This window comes from Odocoileus virginianus, chromosome 10, assembly GCF_023699985.2.
Source record: "Odocoileus virginianus isolate 20LAN1187 ecotype Illinois chromosome 10, Ovbor_1.2, whole genome shotgun sequence".
NCBI lineage: Eukaryota > Metazoa > Chordata > Mammalia > Artiodactyla > Cervidae > Odocoileus > Odocoileus virginianus.
The window spans coordinates 27,873,480-27,891,015 of NC_069683.1; the positions used below are offsets into that span (position 1 = coordinate 27,873,480).

General features: G+C 36.9%; 1 protein-coding gene across 1 annotated transcript in view; it reads right to left on the minus strand.

Moving 5' to 3' along the window:
• RNF169 (ring finger protein 169) overlaps nucleotides 1–17,536 on the minus strand; it is an 82,429-nt gene that overhangs the window by 47,373 nt on the left and 17,520 nt on the right. Inside the window, exon 2 of the mRNA XM_070473253.1 lies at nucleotides 4,033–4,106. Coding sequence (XP_070329354.1) covers nucleotides 4,033–4,106 — 74 coding nt within the window. The remainder of the gene's footprint in view (nucleotides 1–4,032; nucleotides 4,107–17,536) is intronic.

Sequence of the window (17,536 nt, forward strand, 5' to 3'; positions counted from 1 at the left end):
TTGCTTATTCCATGTTCTAATTGGTCTTATTTCCATTTTTGTCCCATGAAGCAGAGATAGCTAGCTGCCTACCCAGTATTCATTTTTTTATTTCTTACTAAAAGAATCCTAATTTTACCGAGGAAGCTAATGTACCCAGGTAAAACACTGTTACCCAGCTTTCCTGACAGCCACAGGGAGTCTGTGACACTACACTACAAAATATAGGCGAAGTCACTGGGTGGGGCTTTGGAAAAAGCTCTTTAAAAGACCAAATTCAGCTGACATATGCCCTTCTGCCTTACCTTCTGTCTAGATGGAATTACAGAGAAGGATCAACCATCTCACACCACAAGGAGACAGGCACACTAGAAGATGTCTAAACAGAAAAACAAAAGGACCCTGAACCTCTGATGTCCTAGAGCTGCCATATTAGTCCTGGGCAGTTTACCTCCAGCTTTTTTGTTACTTAAAAAAATAAAACTCCTAGTTTATTTGAGTCATTATGTTGGGGTTTCTACTGCTCTGCTTAGTTGCTCAGTCATGTGACCCCATGAACTGCAACCTGACAGGCTTCTCTGTCCATGGGATTCTCCAGGCAAGAATATTGAAGAGGGTTGCCATTTCCTCCTCCAGGGAATCTTCCTAACCCAGGGATTGAACCCAGGTCTCCTTGCACTGCAGGTGAATTCTTTTCCATCTGAGCCACCAGGGAAGCCCAAGAATACTGGAGTCTCCACTATTGATAGTAAATACAATTCTTAATTCCTAAGCCCATTACAGTTTATTCCCCACAAGGCAACTAGAGACCTCTTAAAAATATGAAAGTGACAGTCACTCAGTCATGTCCGACTCTTTATGACCCCATGGACTGGTCCACGGGATTCTCCAGGCCAGAATATTGGAATGGGTAGCCTTTCTCTTATCCAGGGGATCTTCCCAACCGAGGGATCGAACCCAGGTCTCCACCAGGCGACTTCTTTACCAGCTGAGCCACAAGGGAAGCCCAAGAATACTGGACTGGGTATTCTCCAGTGGATCTTTCTGACCCAGGAATCGAACTGGGATCTCCTGCATTGCAGGTGGATATGTGAGATCATATTACTGGCTTCCCATCACACTTAAAATAAACTTAGGGTCCTTACTAGGCAACTAGACCCTCTCTGATATGTCCCTCCTCTCTCTCACAACTCACATCATACCAAATCCCCATACCACACTTCCATCCACAACTTGTACACTCAGTTTCATCCAAGGTGTTCCTTTAACAAGGAAGACCTGTTTCCATCTCAGGGCCTGTGTGTTTGCTGTTCCCTTTATTGGGAATGCTCTCTCCTCACAACTTTACTTGGCTTGCTCCCTCACCTCTTCCAGGTAGCAACTCAAATGCTGCCTTCTCTGACATTTTCCCTGATCCCTGTATTAAAAACAGTTGTTTTGTGTCTCAAGTTTCCCTTCCACTCCCCTGTAACTCTTCCTACCTTGCTTTATTAATATATATTAAATACTTTTTTTGCTTATTTACTGTTCATCTTCCCCATTAGAATGGAATCTCCCTAACAGCAAGAACCCTGGGTGTCTTTTTCAGCATCATATCCCTAGTACCTGGCACACAGTAAGGACATAATAAATATTTGCTGAATAAATGAATATACATCATGATCTCATTTATACTGAAAAAGACTAAAGCATATGTGACTGTGTGTGTGTAAGTACATAAAAAATCTAGGATATACACTAAACTGTTGATGCTAGTTATCTCTGGGGAAGAGAGTGGAAAATAAAAAAAACTTTCACAGCTTGCTCTGCATATTTTTGCATAAAAAAGACAAAATTAGCTATAACACATGGCAGGAAGAAAATGTTAAACATATTTAGAAATATAAATCTATTTATAGAATCATAAAATTTAGACACTCACAGTAACCTCAGTAAGCATAACACTACCTCATGGGTAGAAGGATCTATGATTAGGAAGCAAACATCTTTTAAAAGACCTAGAATCAGTGGAATAAAACTTCCTGATAACTTTTTTATAGCCTTTATAAAGGTTTTTACTGTTATTTAAACAAAATAAAAAAAGTATACTAAGCAAAGTGTATTGTACATCAAATTAGTAATGAATTGTGTAGAATTAATTTCCATCACTTGCTTAGTAAAAACTTTTAAATATCTCCCTTCCCTAGGGATTCATCTAGATAATTATATATTTGCTTTGTTTCAGAAAATATGCATTCTAAGACACATTTTTTTTTATCAAATTCTCCATCCAAATGTCTAATATATTAATTTTTTTACTTTATGGAGGCATATTTTTACATGTTATATAATTTGTCCATTTCAAATATATAATTCAATGGTTTTTAGTAAATTTACCAAGTTGTGGAACATACCATAATTCAGTTTTAGAAACCTTTATCACTGCAATAAAATCATTCATGTCCATTTACTATTAACCCCCATTCCCACCTCTACTCAATCAACCATTAATCTACTGTCTCTATACTTTTGTTTATTATAGACATTTTCTATAAATAGAAACATACAATATGTGGTTTCTTTCATGACTTCTTTCACTTAGCATCTTTTCCAGGTTCATCTATCTGGTAGCACGTGTCGGTGTTCCATTCCTTTTTGTTGCTAAATAGTATTCCACTGTATGGATATGCCACAATAGTGGCATATCCACTATAATTTAGTTCTATGACTTGGATTTCCATTCTCCAGATAATACAATGGATGAAGGATAACTTGGGTGCTTGGGGAAGGGGGGCAGGGAGTATCTATGGTTAAATTTATTCAACACAATGACATAGGTGAGTGTTTTTCAAATCCAATCCAGTTTACACAGAATGAGATTGTCTTGGCTTCACTCAACAACATTATGCTATCAGTCACTTTTAAAACTATTTTTTCTGTCCCTCCCTCCTCACAGGAACAAAAGGATAGTTCCCCAAGGTTTCTTTCTCTCTACTAAGGTTTATAAAAAATCTCTGCACTTACTATGCCTTCTGCCCTACTTCTTTTTTCTACCTCCAAGTCCTTATTTTCTCATTATCTTCAAGCTGATAGCTTTAAAATTTCCATATTCTCCAAATTTCTAAAAAGTCACATTAAAACTAAATATCTGCATATTCTGGAATTTTATTTAAGAGAAATCTGTGGTTCTCTTCATGTTGCCCCTGAGAACAATTTCTATGTAGAAAAAAGCTTTGTAACTGATTTAAAATGAAAAACAAAAACCTCACAACTCTAATATAAAAGGAGCAAGAGGACCCATGTCAACATTTGACACTCTCATTTAAAAGAAAAGATCAAATATATAGTAGTTAAGCACAGTCTTTTTTCTCTTTAACATGACCTTTCATTCAGTCTAAAATGCCACAATAATGTTATTGTCTTGCCTCTGCTTTATGATGATGTTCAATTCAGATTAAGTGGATTATTTGTCTTTATAAAATATTAAACATCTACATGTAGAATAATTATCTAATCATTATGATCTTAGGTAAGGGATGGTGGTTCAGGGAGAGGGCTGGGGAAGGATAATACAAATCTTATATTTCTTATAACCAGACTTTTTGAAGTCTTAATTTTTCAAATGATTCCCAGACTATTAGCTTGAAAACATCAAAAATAAGATGATGGGGACACAGATAAAAGCTTTCCCAATGGTAAATGCTCTCTAACTAGAAAATTATTCCACTACCCTTTATCAGTCTAAGTTACAGTTCTTATAGAACACCACATGTAATTAGAGTAACCTTTTAAGATAATGAAAAATAATACAAGCTATTATTATTAAAGGTTAAATGTTAGCTTTTAACTAACATTTAAATGCTAAGAACACCTCTCCTGGTGGCCAGTTACTGTAGCAGGTGTATGATAGGCTCTGTGAGCTACATTTTCATCTGTTTGCTATAATGCAGACAGGTTCTACATTATCAGTTTTAAAATTCCCTATTAAATCTAAACTTCCACTAAGTACTCTTTAATGTCATTATTCCAATTTACTTTAAGAAAATGAATGGCATAATAATATGTATACTATACCTTTTTCAGGCTTTCATATTCCTCACGAAATTCCCCAGGCTTGTTTAATTTGATTGGTGCTCTGAATATAAACTCTGGAGAAATGAGAAAAGAAAACACTTTTTAACAGAACTTTCTAGGAAGGAACCAAGATCTTGTCCTACATCATAAACCACATAAAAATTGTGGTCATCTTCCCACAATTTGAATATTCATTCATTCATTTAACCAATACTTATTAAAGGATATAAACCAGGCACAGTCCTAAGCACTGGGGAGAAGCACTGAACAAATAAAGTCCTTGCTATCATGGAGCTTACAAAATTGTGGAGGGAAACAGATAATAAACACACAAGTGTGTGTGTATAATACCTCTGATGGTACTAAGGGCTATGAAGGAAAATAAACATAAGATGGAAGGAAAAAATAGTACACAGAGTGGTCTAAAGGGTCTCACTGATAAAAGTAACATGGTAAAAGACCTCAAGGAAAACTATATTTAAAGCTCTTAGTTCGGGACTTCCCTGTCAGTCCAGTGAGTAAGACTCCGTGCTCCACTGAAGGAGGTGCAGGTTTGACTCCTGACCCAGAAACTAAGATCCCGCACGCTGCGCCACTGGCACAGCCAAAAATTATTTACTTAATTTTTTTTTAAAAGCTTTCAGTTAAATATTACCAAGTGACATTTTAAATAAGCTAAAGTTTTACTCATACTACTGTTTCTTTCTACTTCTTTTCAACACTGCCAATAGATTACAACCTATAAATATTTTCAGTATATACCCTGATTTTTTCAGTGGTTTTGATCAGCCTATAAAATAAAGTCAAAACTCTTCAATGTCACTGAAGGTCTTCCAGAGACTGATCACAACTTCATCTTTCTAAAGCACTGTCTCTCTCAACTCGACTACCTAATTACAACATACACGCCACATATTTCTAAACCTTTTATGTTGCTTTCTCAGCTGAAATTCTGTGTTCTTCTCTTCTCTATATATAGTTTTAAATCTGAGGTTCCAGGCCCACAAGAGGCACACAATACATATTGATTATATAAAAAATAAAAATCCAACTTAGGAACAAATAAAAGATAAGTCCTAAATGCTATAAAAAAGAAGGAGAAAACACACACTTCAGCCTTCTTAAATGTACATGACACTTCTATACACCCCCATATATATATATAGTGACTTAAACACGGTATTTAAGACTTACTAATAACTCTACATCCATTCAGGTTGATAATATTTGTTGTAGAAAAGTGGGCTCCTCAAAAAGGTGACTTTCGTCCTTTTTCAGTTGTCTCAACTACTTTAGAAAGACTCATTTACACCAGAGAAATGTGGAAGATTCTTAGAAACACTGGACCTAATGCAGATGCAGAAAACAGGAACTTAAAGCTGTACCAAACAGGAGAGAGTTATTAGATCCAGGGCTTGGGAGGAAAACATTCCATCACCTTCATCCACTTAAAAAATAAACTCCTGATGACTATTTTAATCGTATCTCTTAAGAACATTTCTAATTATAGGCAAATAGTATTTAAAAGCAGATGCTGTAAAAGAGCAGTGGAAGAGGGAGGAGAAATGCAAAACCCTTAAGGCAAAAAAAGGAAAATACTTTTAATCCATTTATGAAGAACTTATTCCTGAACAATACTTCATATACATTTTCTCAGTGAATCTTCACAGAAACTTTGTAAAGCAGGTATTATAACCATTTTACAATAAGGAAAAGGAGGGGTTAATGACTTCCCCAAGACCACAGAACTAGTACATTGCAAAATTAAGAGAAAAAGAATTAAGGTATAAAGACGGAAACTACATAATGATGAAAAAGTGAACTCATCAAGAAGATACAATAATTATGAATTTGTATGAACCTACCACAGAGCAAAACAATAAGACTATAAGAGAAACTAATAAATCCAAAATTATAGTAAAAAAATTTAACACATCCCAATTAAAAACAGATCAGGCAGAGCAAAGGTAATAAAAATACAGAAAAATTGAACAATAAAATTAACAAACTTGATTATGTATTTATGAATTCAATGAGCAAAATACATATTCCTTAAAGCAACAAGGAACAATTAAAAATACACTAGGTCTCAAAGAAGTTATAAAAATTTTCAAAAAATTCACATTATACAGACTTTGTTCTTGGATCTTAACTGCCATTTTCCAAGCCAAGTTCTGTAGCTACCTGGCTGATAACTTTAGCTTACCCAATATTCTTTCTCAATAAATTCCTTTTCTGCCAGAGTAGATTTCTACTGATAACAACCACTGGCAGGGGAGTTTGGGGGAGAATGGATTCATGTATATGTATGGCTGAGTCCCCTTGCTGTCCACCTGAAATTACCACAACATTGTTAACTGGCTCCAATATAAGAGATTTAGTCGCTAAGTCATGTCCAGCTCTTACGACCCCATGAAATGTAGCCCACCGGGCTCCTCCATTCATGGGATTTTCCAGGCAAGAATGTTGCCATTTCCTTCTCCAGGGGATCTTCCCGACTCAGGAATCAAACTCTAGTCTCCTGCACTGCAGGCAGATTCTTTACCGACTGAGCTACCAGGGAAGCCAATATAAAATAAAAAGTTGAAAAAAAAAAACTAACAACTTTTTTCACATGGTACTATGAGATGATTCAGAAGCAAAACTCTAAAAACTGGTTAAGGAAAAAAAGAGAGAGAAGACAAATTACTCCTAAGAATAAAAATGAGGACCAAATTAGAGGTATGAAGTGAGTTTAAATCTCCAGTAACTATTAAAACAATGTTACAATGAGTGATCTTGCATATGAATCATTTTGCATGTCTACAAGTATAGCCACAGATTAAGTTGCTGGATTCAGAACCACTGGGTCAAAGAAAATGTGCTTCTGTAATTCTGGCAGACAATATCAAATCCCCCTTCATAAAACCTGTACACACTTATAGTCCCACCAGTGATGCATGAGACTGCAATTTCCTCACACCTTTGCCAGCACGATGAGTGCTGAAATTGCTTAGCTTTCCCAATATAATTGGTGAAATTCTGCATCTTATGCGCTTAATGAATGAAACTGAGTACTTTTCATATATTTGAGTAATTTACATTTCCTTTGATATAAAAAGTATATAATTTCCTTTACTCCTGCTGGAGTTAACTTTTTCTTCCAGATTTGTTAAAGCTCTATGTAAGAACTACCCTTGTGTCACATGAATAGCAATACTTTTCTTAGTTTATCATCTGTCTTGACTTTGCTTACAGTGGTGATTTTTGTGTAGTTATATTAATCAAACTTCTCCTTTATGACTTCTGCATTTTGCATATTTGGAAAGACCTTCCTCAGGCCAAAATATAGTAACAAATTCTATCACAGTTTCTTCTGGTACAAAGTGTAAGACTCTTCTCATATCTACTTTTAAAAATTCTAAATCTATTTTTTATTTGGAAGCAACATAAGGAGCATAATCTTATTCAGGCTTTTAATAAGTCTACTATCCAACACAAGGGACCAAACGTACTTTAGCGACAGACTAGTAAAAACGATTATAATTTTTACTTACTGTTAGAGAATTTGTTTTCTTTAATTCTTGATGGCATTTAGAAGAAAATGTCCAAAGAGCCTAACAGCTTTATTATATAGTGTAAATAGTACAAAATTAAAAGCCTGATCCCAAACTTAGAAGCTTCCAGAGTCTCAAATAAGTCAGTCTTAACTTCCTCTTCTAAAAATCAGAAAAATACCTACTATGACAGCCGAGTATGAGGATCAAATGAATATAATGAAAGTGAAAACACTTTGTAAACTATTTTCAGACAGTAGAGTGGCATGCAGTAGAATCTAATAACTATAAAACTGCCTCTGGTATTGACGAGATTAAGAAATGGTAGTTTGGTCTGGTTTATTTGCAGGTATAACTTAAGAGAAATGAAGATAATTACCCAACTGCTTGGATACATTTATTATATGAAAAGTTAAATTCACTCTGGGATACTTACTAAGAAATCTCAACGTTCATATTTAAGGCCAAGTAAGAACTCGGCATACTGACTGAAATATTACTATACCTTGACTCATTTGAGTGTAAAAGGTAATGACAAGGGTAGGATTAATTTCTACTCACCAAGATTAGTACTGATATAGATTAGCTTACTGTTGGATTAAGAGTAATGAATCTTGATGCTTTAAAAATAAAAAATGCTAAACAGTCACTTTTTGCAAATTCTCCCAACAGGACTGTGCTGCATTAACTGGCATCATGCCCAAAAGTTCAAAAAATTACATAGTCAACAAAGTAATTCTTGAATACAAAAACAGTTAAGTATAAAAGGTCATGAACTGGTCCAATCTGACATTAACTTAAATATTTAAGCCTTTTCCTATTTTAATAATGCCCTCTAGAAATGTCAACAAGGCAAAAATAATTTTTTTCTTCCCTACTGGCTTGCAAAAAGAACATATTAGGTTCTGACACCTGTTCTGTCAATTAAGTGAGAGTATCTAGATATATCAAAGATTCTGTTTGCCTTGGTCTCATCTATCAAGTGGAAATTAAAATATTGGCCAAATCTACTTCACAGGAATGCAGAAGACCACATTTAGTAGTAGCAGTAATCAATGAAGAATCCCTATAATAAAAACACAGCTAACATTTAATAAGAGCACACCACATGCTAAATGCTACACATATATACACACACACAATGCAGAAAAGACAACAACAGCAGGCCTAACTGCCTATCTTAAGGCTTGAGTACAGGGTTAGCCTTTAACTGGTGGCTAGGAAGATTTGGGGAAAGTTCTCAGCCACCTTGATTAGGTACAGGCTCACTGTTACCTCAACTGTCTTACTATGTAAACTGTATAAACTATGTAGTTATGCTGAATACCTTCTTTCCTGATGGGATTCTGGAATTCTGGAACATGTTAGGCAGACAGTCCCTATATGATCAGCCCCTAATAAAAACTTTGGGCAATAATCCTGTAAGAAGCTTCCCTGGTTCACACCACTTAACACATGTAGTCACAACTTGTTGCTGGGGAAAATAAGCATGTCCTGTGAGACTCAACTGAGAGAGAACTCTAGAAGCTTATGCCTGGTTTCCCCTGGACTCTGTCCAATGTTCCTTTTCCCTTTGCTGATTTTAATCTGTATCCTTTCACTGCAATGAATCATAGCCACACTAGGACTATATGCTGAGTCCTGGGGGCACTGCTAGTGAATCATCAAACCTGTGGGGGGTGGGGGGGGGGTGTCTTGGAGCCCTCCTGAGATACATATACACAAGGCATGGACTAAAATCTCTTCAGATCTCAGTTTCTATTGGAGAAATGAGATTAACTTCTAGAGCAAATGATTCAGCACAGGCTTATCTAGCTTTATTGTGCTTCACTTTCTTACACTTGACAGGTATCATGGTTTTTACAAATTGAAGGTTTATGACAACCTTGTTAGTGTCAGATGATGATCAGTATTTTTAAATTAAGGTATGTACTTGTTTTTTAAACCATGATGCTACTGCCCACTTAACAGACAACAGTGTAGTATAAAATGAACTTTTATGTGCACTGGAAAACCAAAAACTTTGGTTTTATTGCTTTATTGCAGTATTCACTTTATATGGTGGTCTGGAACCAAATTCTCCGTATCTCCAAGGTATGCATGTAATAATATTCTTATTTCATTTTCATTTACTACTCATAAGTTTCTCTAAATTCTGAAATGCTCTATTATATAATCGGTAAAAATGCTATTAGGATTTAAACTTACATAAGTGTAGCTATAATATCAAAATAATTTCTTAGAAGCCTTATGAAATATGGTTTCAATCCACCTAGATTATATGAGAAATGAAGCAGGAAAAAAGGTCAGAGAAATGAAAATCTCCCCTTTTAAATCAAAGTCATTTACAATGCCTCTTAAAGCTTACTGGAGAACATTTTAATTATACTAAGATATTTATCAATCATGATTAACCTTTCAGGTTCCCTGAATTTTAGCACAGAAAGAACATTAATTTAACAACAACAACAAAAAAGTTACTGTCTGCTGATGTAGGACTTGACTTTTCTTAATTTTCTCTTTACTTCCCTCTACCTTTCTAGAGTCATGTCAACTCCCTCCACTCCAAAAGCTGAAATTGTAGTTGAAACATCTGCAATACTATCAAAAAAGAAGAGCAACAGGAGAAAATCTACATGATTTGGTAAGGTGATGCTTTTTTAGATAAAATATCAAAGACATGACTCATAAAATAATTCATAAGATGGACTTCATTAAAATTAAAAATTTCTGCTCTGCAAAAGACAATGTCAAGAGAGTGAGAAGAAAAGCCACAAACTTGAAGAAAACATTTGCAACAGATGTATTTGATATAAGACTGTTATCCAAAATAAACAAAGAATATCAAACTTAATCAGAAAACAACCTGATTTTTTTTAATGGGCAAAACCTTAACAGACACCTCATCAAGGAAGATTTAATGTAAAGAAGATGTAGCAAACAAGCAAATGAAAAAAAAAAAACGCCCAACATATGTCATTAGGGAATGGCAAATTAAAACAAGATGCTGCTACACAATGCTATGGCTCAGCAGGGAAAGAATCCGCCTGCAATGCAGGAGACACAGGAGATGCAGGTTCAGTCCCTGGGTCAGGACAATTCCCTGGGTCAGGAAGATCTCCTGGAGGAGGGCATGGCAACCCACTCCAGTACTCTTGCCTGCAGAATCCCATGGACTGAGGAGCCTGACGGACACAGTCCAAAGGGTCACAAAGAGTCTAAGCGTGCACACACACACTACATTCCTAATTAGAAGCGCTCAATTCCAAATCTCTGACAATACCAAATGTTGGTGAGGATGTGGAGCAATAGAATTCTTATTTATTGCTGGTAGGAATGCAAAATGATAGAGCCACTTTGAAAGGCAATCTGGCAATTTCTTATAAAACTAAATATACTTTTACCGTGTGTGTGTGTTTGTGTGTGTGTGTAGGTCACTTCAGTTGTGTCCGACTCTTTGTGACCCTATGGACTTATAGCCCACCTGGCTCCTCCGCCCATGGAATTCTCCAAGCAAGAATACTGGGGTGGGTTGCAGTACAATCCAGCAATTGCACTCCTTTATATTTACCTAAATGAGTTAAAAACTTACATCCACACAAAAACCTGTAAATAAATGTTGATAGTACTTTTGGTCATAATTGCCAAACCTTGGAAGCAACCTAAATATCCTTCAGTAGGTAAATGGATAAATAAACTGAGGTACATACTGTGAAATTATTAATAATCAAAGAAAACTCAGCTAAAATTAGAGTAGGGACAGGCCTGTAGGGGGTGTGCTCATGCCCCTCTGTATCTGTCAATTACTCCTAATAAGAAGAGCTATATACCTGTCTATGACAGAAAGGTGTTGCTTAGTTTACTATCTAGCAAGAAGAAAACTTCTTTCCACCCAAAATCAACTGTACCAATCAGACATGCAGCAGCTCAAGCAATGAGAAGCCTCTATACTTTGTACTCCCAGCCTCCTCCATGGACTCTTTGGCTATTACAGCCCTTCCCAACATCCTTCTTTTCCCTGTAAAAGCAAATTCCCCTTCCTTGTTCTCTGGATTTGCCTCCAGTCTGCCACAGTTTGCATATCTTGAATGTCAATTTTTCTGGCTATTCCCAAATAAACTCACTTTTTCTGGTAATATAACTGTCTATTATATTTGAAAGCTGATAATCCAGACAATGGAATATTATTCAGTGCTTAAAAAGAAAAAAATGAACTTTAGACACTCATGAAAGAAATTAGAGATGACCCTAACAGATGGAAGGATATACCAGGTTCTTGGATTGGAAGAATCAATATTTTCAAAATGAATATACTACCCAAGGCAATTTACAGATTCAGTGCAATCCCTATCAAATTACCAATGGCATTTTTTCACAGAATTAGAACAAAAAATTCTAAAATTTATATGGAAACACAAAAGACTCCAAATAATCCAAGCAATCCTGAGAAATAAAAACAGAGCTGGAGGAATCTGACTCCCTGGCCTCAGACTATACTACAAAGTTACAGTAATCAAAATGGTCTGGTACAGGTGCAAAAACAGAAATACAGACCAACAGAACAGGACAGGAAGCCCAGAAACAAACTCACACACCCAACTAATCTATGATAAAGAAGGTAAGACTATACAATGGAGAAAAGAGTCTCTTCAGTAAGTAGTACTGGGAAAACTGGAAAGTTATATGTAAAGAAAAAAAAAATGAAATTAGAACACTAACACCATGTAAAAAATAAACTCGAAATGTACTAAAGACCTAAGTATAAGGCTGGACACTATAAAACTCTTAGAAGAAAATAAAAAACAGAATGCTCTTTGACATAAGTCACAGCAATATCTTTTTTGATCCACTTCCTTGAGTAAGTTAAACTAAGGAATGTGAGTGATTTATGAGGTGTCACTGTACAGCCATCCTTGGTAACAAAGCTACCATTCTGGTGAGTGATAGTGATAACAGGGGTGGCGGTGCATGTGTGGAGGCAGGGATCACATGGGATATCTCTGTACATTCCTCTCACTTTGCTGTAAAACTAAAACTGCTATAAGAAATATATTTGAGGGCAGGGGAAGCACAGCAACAAGATGTCAAAAGAACCAGAAAAGGCAACATCACCCTCCCTAGTCCAGAGGAATTGGTCCCAAGGCCCACCAATCCCTCCCTGGGATTTTCCAAGTGTTTCAGTAGCACAGAAACAACCATTCACCCTTCCTTCATCTCACAGAAAAGAAATACTAGAAACTATTTCAGGTGTCACTGAATGTTGAGTATCTAAGTATTTATAAATGAATCCAGTGGTGGAAATACTTTCTTAATGCCTGTCCTCTGACAATTACAGTTGACCCTGGAACAACACACACTTGAACTGCACAGGTCCACTTATACACAGGTTGTTTTTTTTTTTTTCCCCAGTAAATACCTACTACAGAATCATATGATCTAAGGTTGAATCCAAGGTTGGCTGAAGCCACTTATCCATCATAAAGCTATATGTAGATTTTCAACTGTGCAGGGGGGTCGGTGCCTCTAATCCTTGCAACTACACCATGTGTGAAAGGAAGGGAAACTCCGTAAGGCTATAACACCCTGAGAATGGCAAACACCCGTGGTCCATGACCAAAGCTGAGCACTGCGCTCAGTCCAACGTGGACTGCAGGAGCAGCTGTGCCTCCTTGACGGTCCTTCCTGAAAAGGATCTTCTCTAGGGTGGCGTGACTGGCTATTAACAAACACAAACCAACAAAACAAACTATAAGGCTGGTATCTTGCTAATTGCAGCAAACCCTCAGGAATAAAGTGTCATTGTCAAAGCACCCACACTCAACACAAAATCAGAAAAAGAATCTCCCTGAACTATACTCAGAAGACACTACCCCAATAACTCTGAAATCCAAAGATACCTATGCTTGAGTTTTTACCCCTGTGGGTTCAATTTCTTATCAGTGCAGCAGAATGAAAAAGAATAAAAAGAACTCTAGACTTAAGAGTCCAAAAATCTAGATCCTAATCTGGACACTCCCACTTACTAGTTATTTGTCCTTGGGCAAATATAAAAATCTCTTTGCTAATTTCCATCTCTATCTCCACCACCAGCATCATTCTGATGACTGCCAGTTATGTAGTAGTTTCATTATGCCAGGTCTATTTCTAAGCACTCTATGTATTTTTAACTCACCTAATCTTCATAATGACCCAATGGGGAGATGCTATTATCCCCATTCTACAGATAAAGAAACTGAAGCACAGAGCATATAATTTGCCCAAAGCTTCACTGTTATAAGTGAAAGAGCTATGGTTTAAATTCGGGCAATCGAGCTCCAGAATCAGTGTTTTTATCCATTATTCTCCATTACCTCTTTAATATAAAAAAAAAAAGAAAATGGGGGGAAAAAAGCTGAACAACCCTATAATAACAATGGGCAAAAGGACATGTACAGGCAGTAGATGTATTTTTTATAGAAAAAAATAAATTCAGATGACTTATATTAAAATATGTTCAATTTCACTCATCTTAAGATATTAAAAACTTTTAATTTTTACTTATTTTATTATGCATTTTTGGCTGCACTGGGTCTTGGTTGCTGCATGTGTGGACTTCTCATTGTGGTAGCTTCTCCTGTTGCAGAGCACTGGCTCTAAGGTACTCGAGCTTCAGTAGCTGCAGCCCGCCAGCTCAGTAGTTGCAGCACATGGGCTCTAGAGTGTGTGGGCTTCAGTAGTTGCAGTGCATAGGTTTACCTGCCCCAGGGCACGTGGAATCTTCCTAGACCAGGAATCAAACCCAAGACCCCTACATTGGCAGGTGGATTCTTAACCACTGGACCACCGGGGAAGTCCTATTAAAAATTTCTGAAACAAAATACTTTTATGTACTAGATTCACAAACATGAAAAAATTTGATAAAGACCAGAGTTAGCATGGGAATTCATTATCTTAATACACACATATGTACAAAAATGTAGAACAAGAATATTCACTGCAGATCAATCACAATACTGAAGAATGGAGACAACCTAAATGTCCTTCAATTTTAGACTAACTGAGTAAGTTATCAGTGACTAGCATACAATGGATCATTTTCTGTACTGTCTGTTTTTATTCCTGGTCTGGTTTCTTGCTTTACATGATAATTTTTTCTAGAATGCCATCTACTGTGCAATGAAAAACTATGAAGGCTGTGGATGATATTATACTCCTATAAAAGATTCACCATGTTCTGTTACTGGCAGTCAGACTCAAAGTGTATCACTTCACAATCTAATCAGGAGAGAGCTGATTCAAGGTTGGCTGCAGGCTTTGTAAAGCTTGAAAACATCTATCCTAGTCGGTAGCCCTCCCAGTCTAGGGTATTTACCAACCCTGCCTTCCTTGGAGAGTCCTGAACTCTCTTCCTCAACGATGAAGAAATGCTGAGACTGCTTTGCTTTTCATTAGCCTTCTGTGGAGCTTTTTAGCCTTTTACCCTGCGCCAAGACTTTGCCTCAAGAGAAAAAAAGCAGGTGGAGAGGCTGTGGAGGTGGGTGGTTGTGGGGAGATGCACCCCCCTTCTCTCTGGGATCTTGGCCTCTCAAGTTCTGGTTGCCTTGGCAGCCCTGAACTATAATTTTTGTATCCCTAGCCACATGAAGAAAGCTCTGCTGGATTTTTTGCTTCTTAATAGCAATACTCACCCTCTGCCAAGAATCCACAAAAGTCTGAAGCCCTGGCTGCCTTGGCAACTTACCAATGCCTTCATATAGATCTTTTTTTTTTTTTAAGTCAGGCTTTTCTAGTTATTCTCAGCAGGAGTTTTGGTCTGCGACAGTCTGCTCCATCAGAGCCAGAAGCAAATCTACATTCTTCATAAGCAGTGGAGAAGACAAGATTTTCATCATGAAACCACAAACCATTACTGAAGAGGGAATAAGCAATGAGGGAGAAGACAAAAGGAGAGAATATTCTTTCGAGAAAGTCAAGAAAGGAATCCAAAAAAGGTAGGAACACATGTGACCAATTCCTAGGGAAACTTACAATCTTACAAGGAAACAAAAAAATGTATGTGAGTGAAACTACTTCAGAATGTCCAAGAGTTATAAAACTAAACAGCTAAGTGCTGCATGAGGTAGAGATGCACAGCAGCAAAAGAAGGCAATGCATCAAAATCCATCTTCTACAACAAAATCTATGTAAGGGCAGAGGTGCACAGGAAACAAGAGGCCATTATCCATATTAATCTCAAGGTTACCTGCTTATACTACCCACCAAACTTCTGAATTACCCTCAATAAGGAGAAACTTAAATGTTCGATTAAGCATTCCATTTAGAAGTAGGAAGGTGGAAACAAGGGGAGTGAACTATAAACATGTTCTAAAACAAAACTAAAGTGCTTTCCATTTTATCTGTATTTTCAGTTTCCCCCTTCTAACTCTCCAAGAATGCATATGACAGTCAAGTGCCAACTGTCTTAAACTAATGCAACTGCCTATTTACCTACTTGCACAAGACAGTAACAATTTACAGTAGGCAATATGAAGAGTGTTTACCCGGAAAGAAGAGGAAGTACACAGAGAAAGAATTAAAAGCTAATAAAATGTTCATGCCAGATTTTAAGCCTGCTTACCTAAGTGCCATAATTAACACTACAGATCACTACTCTAATAACTTAAAGCCATATTTTAAAACTATCTTTGGCAAAGAATTAATACAATCAAAGGTCACCGCTCACGTACCAAGAAGTTAAAATATGTTTATAATTTTTGACCTAATAATTTCATTTTTTGTCAACAAAGGTCCATCTAGTCAAGGCTATGGTTTTTCCAGGAGTCATGTATAGATGTGAGAGTTGGACTATAAAGAAAGCTGAGTGCCAAAGAATTGATGCTTTTGAACTGTGGTGTTGCAGAAGACTCTTGAGAGTCCCTTGGACTGCAAGGAGATCCAACTAGTCCATCCTAAAGGAGATCAGTCCTGGGTGTTCATTGGAAGGACTGATGTTGAAGCTGAAACTCCAATACTTTGGCCACCTGATGCAAAGAGCTGACTCATTGGAAAAGACCTTGATGGTGGGAAAGATTGAGGGCAGGAGGAGAAGGGGACGACAGAGGATGAGACTGTTGGATGGCATCACAGATTCAATGGACATGGGTTTGGGTAGACTCCGGGAGTTGGTGATGGAGAGGGAGGCCTGGCGTGCTGCACTGTTCATGGGGTCGCAAAGAGTTGGACATGACTGAGCGACTGAACTGAACTGAATAATTTCTAGCAATCTAAGAAAATAATCTAAAGTATAGAAAAACTTTATGTAAGAAGATTTTCATTGCAACATTGTTCACAATTGCAAAACAAGGACTGATTATAACCTAAATATCGAATACTGAGGGAATGACTAGGCTAATTATGCAAGTCACTAGACTGAGTGTGCCTTATAATTTCAAACAAGAACATTAAATATGGAAACAGCAATAACAAATGGAAAAGAAATAGTAACATAATTATAGAAGTCACAAAGGGAGAAGAAAATGTTAGTGATAACATATCAAGTTATCATACATAAGTGTGTCAGAATAATGGAAACCATAATCAGAGATCAGGAAGTTAAAAAGGGAAGTGAGCGGTGAGGAAGAGGGAGGTGCTGTGGGAAGAGAAAATACACCAAAAAAAGGCACAAGACCCTTTCCCCAAAGCACTTATTAGTAGAGCTTATTAGTTAAGACAAAGTCATAAAAAGCTGTAAGAGATTTAAATAATTTTAGAGACAATGACAGGTGCAAAATCACAAAATGAACAACTGCCAAATGCATCTTACAAGCAAACTCTGCAATAGACATCAGTAGGAGCAAGACATCAGTAGGAGCAAGAGAACAAAGCCTGGGAAGGAGAGGCAAGGCTTTGGGAAGGTGGGATGAAGCTGAGTCTAACTGGTAAAACTTAGATAAGTCAGAAGATGGAGGAAGAGCAATTCATGTGAACAACAAAGCATAACCAAGAGTGTG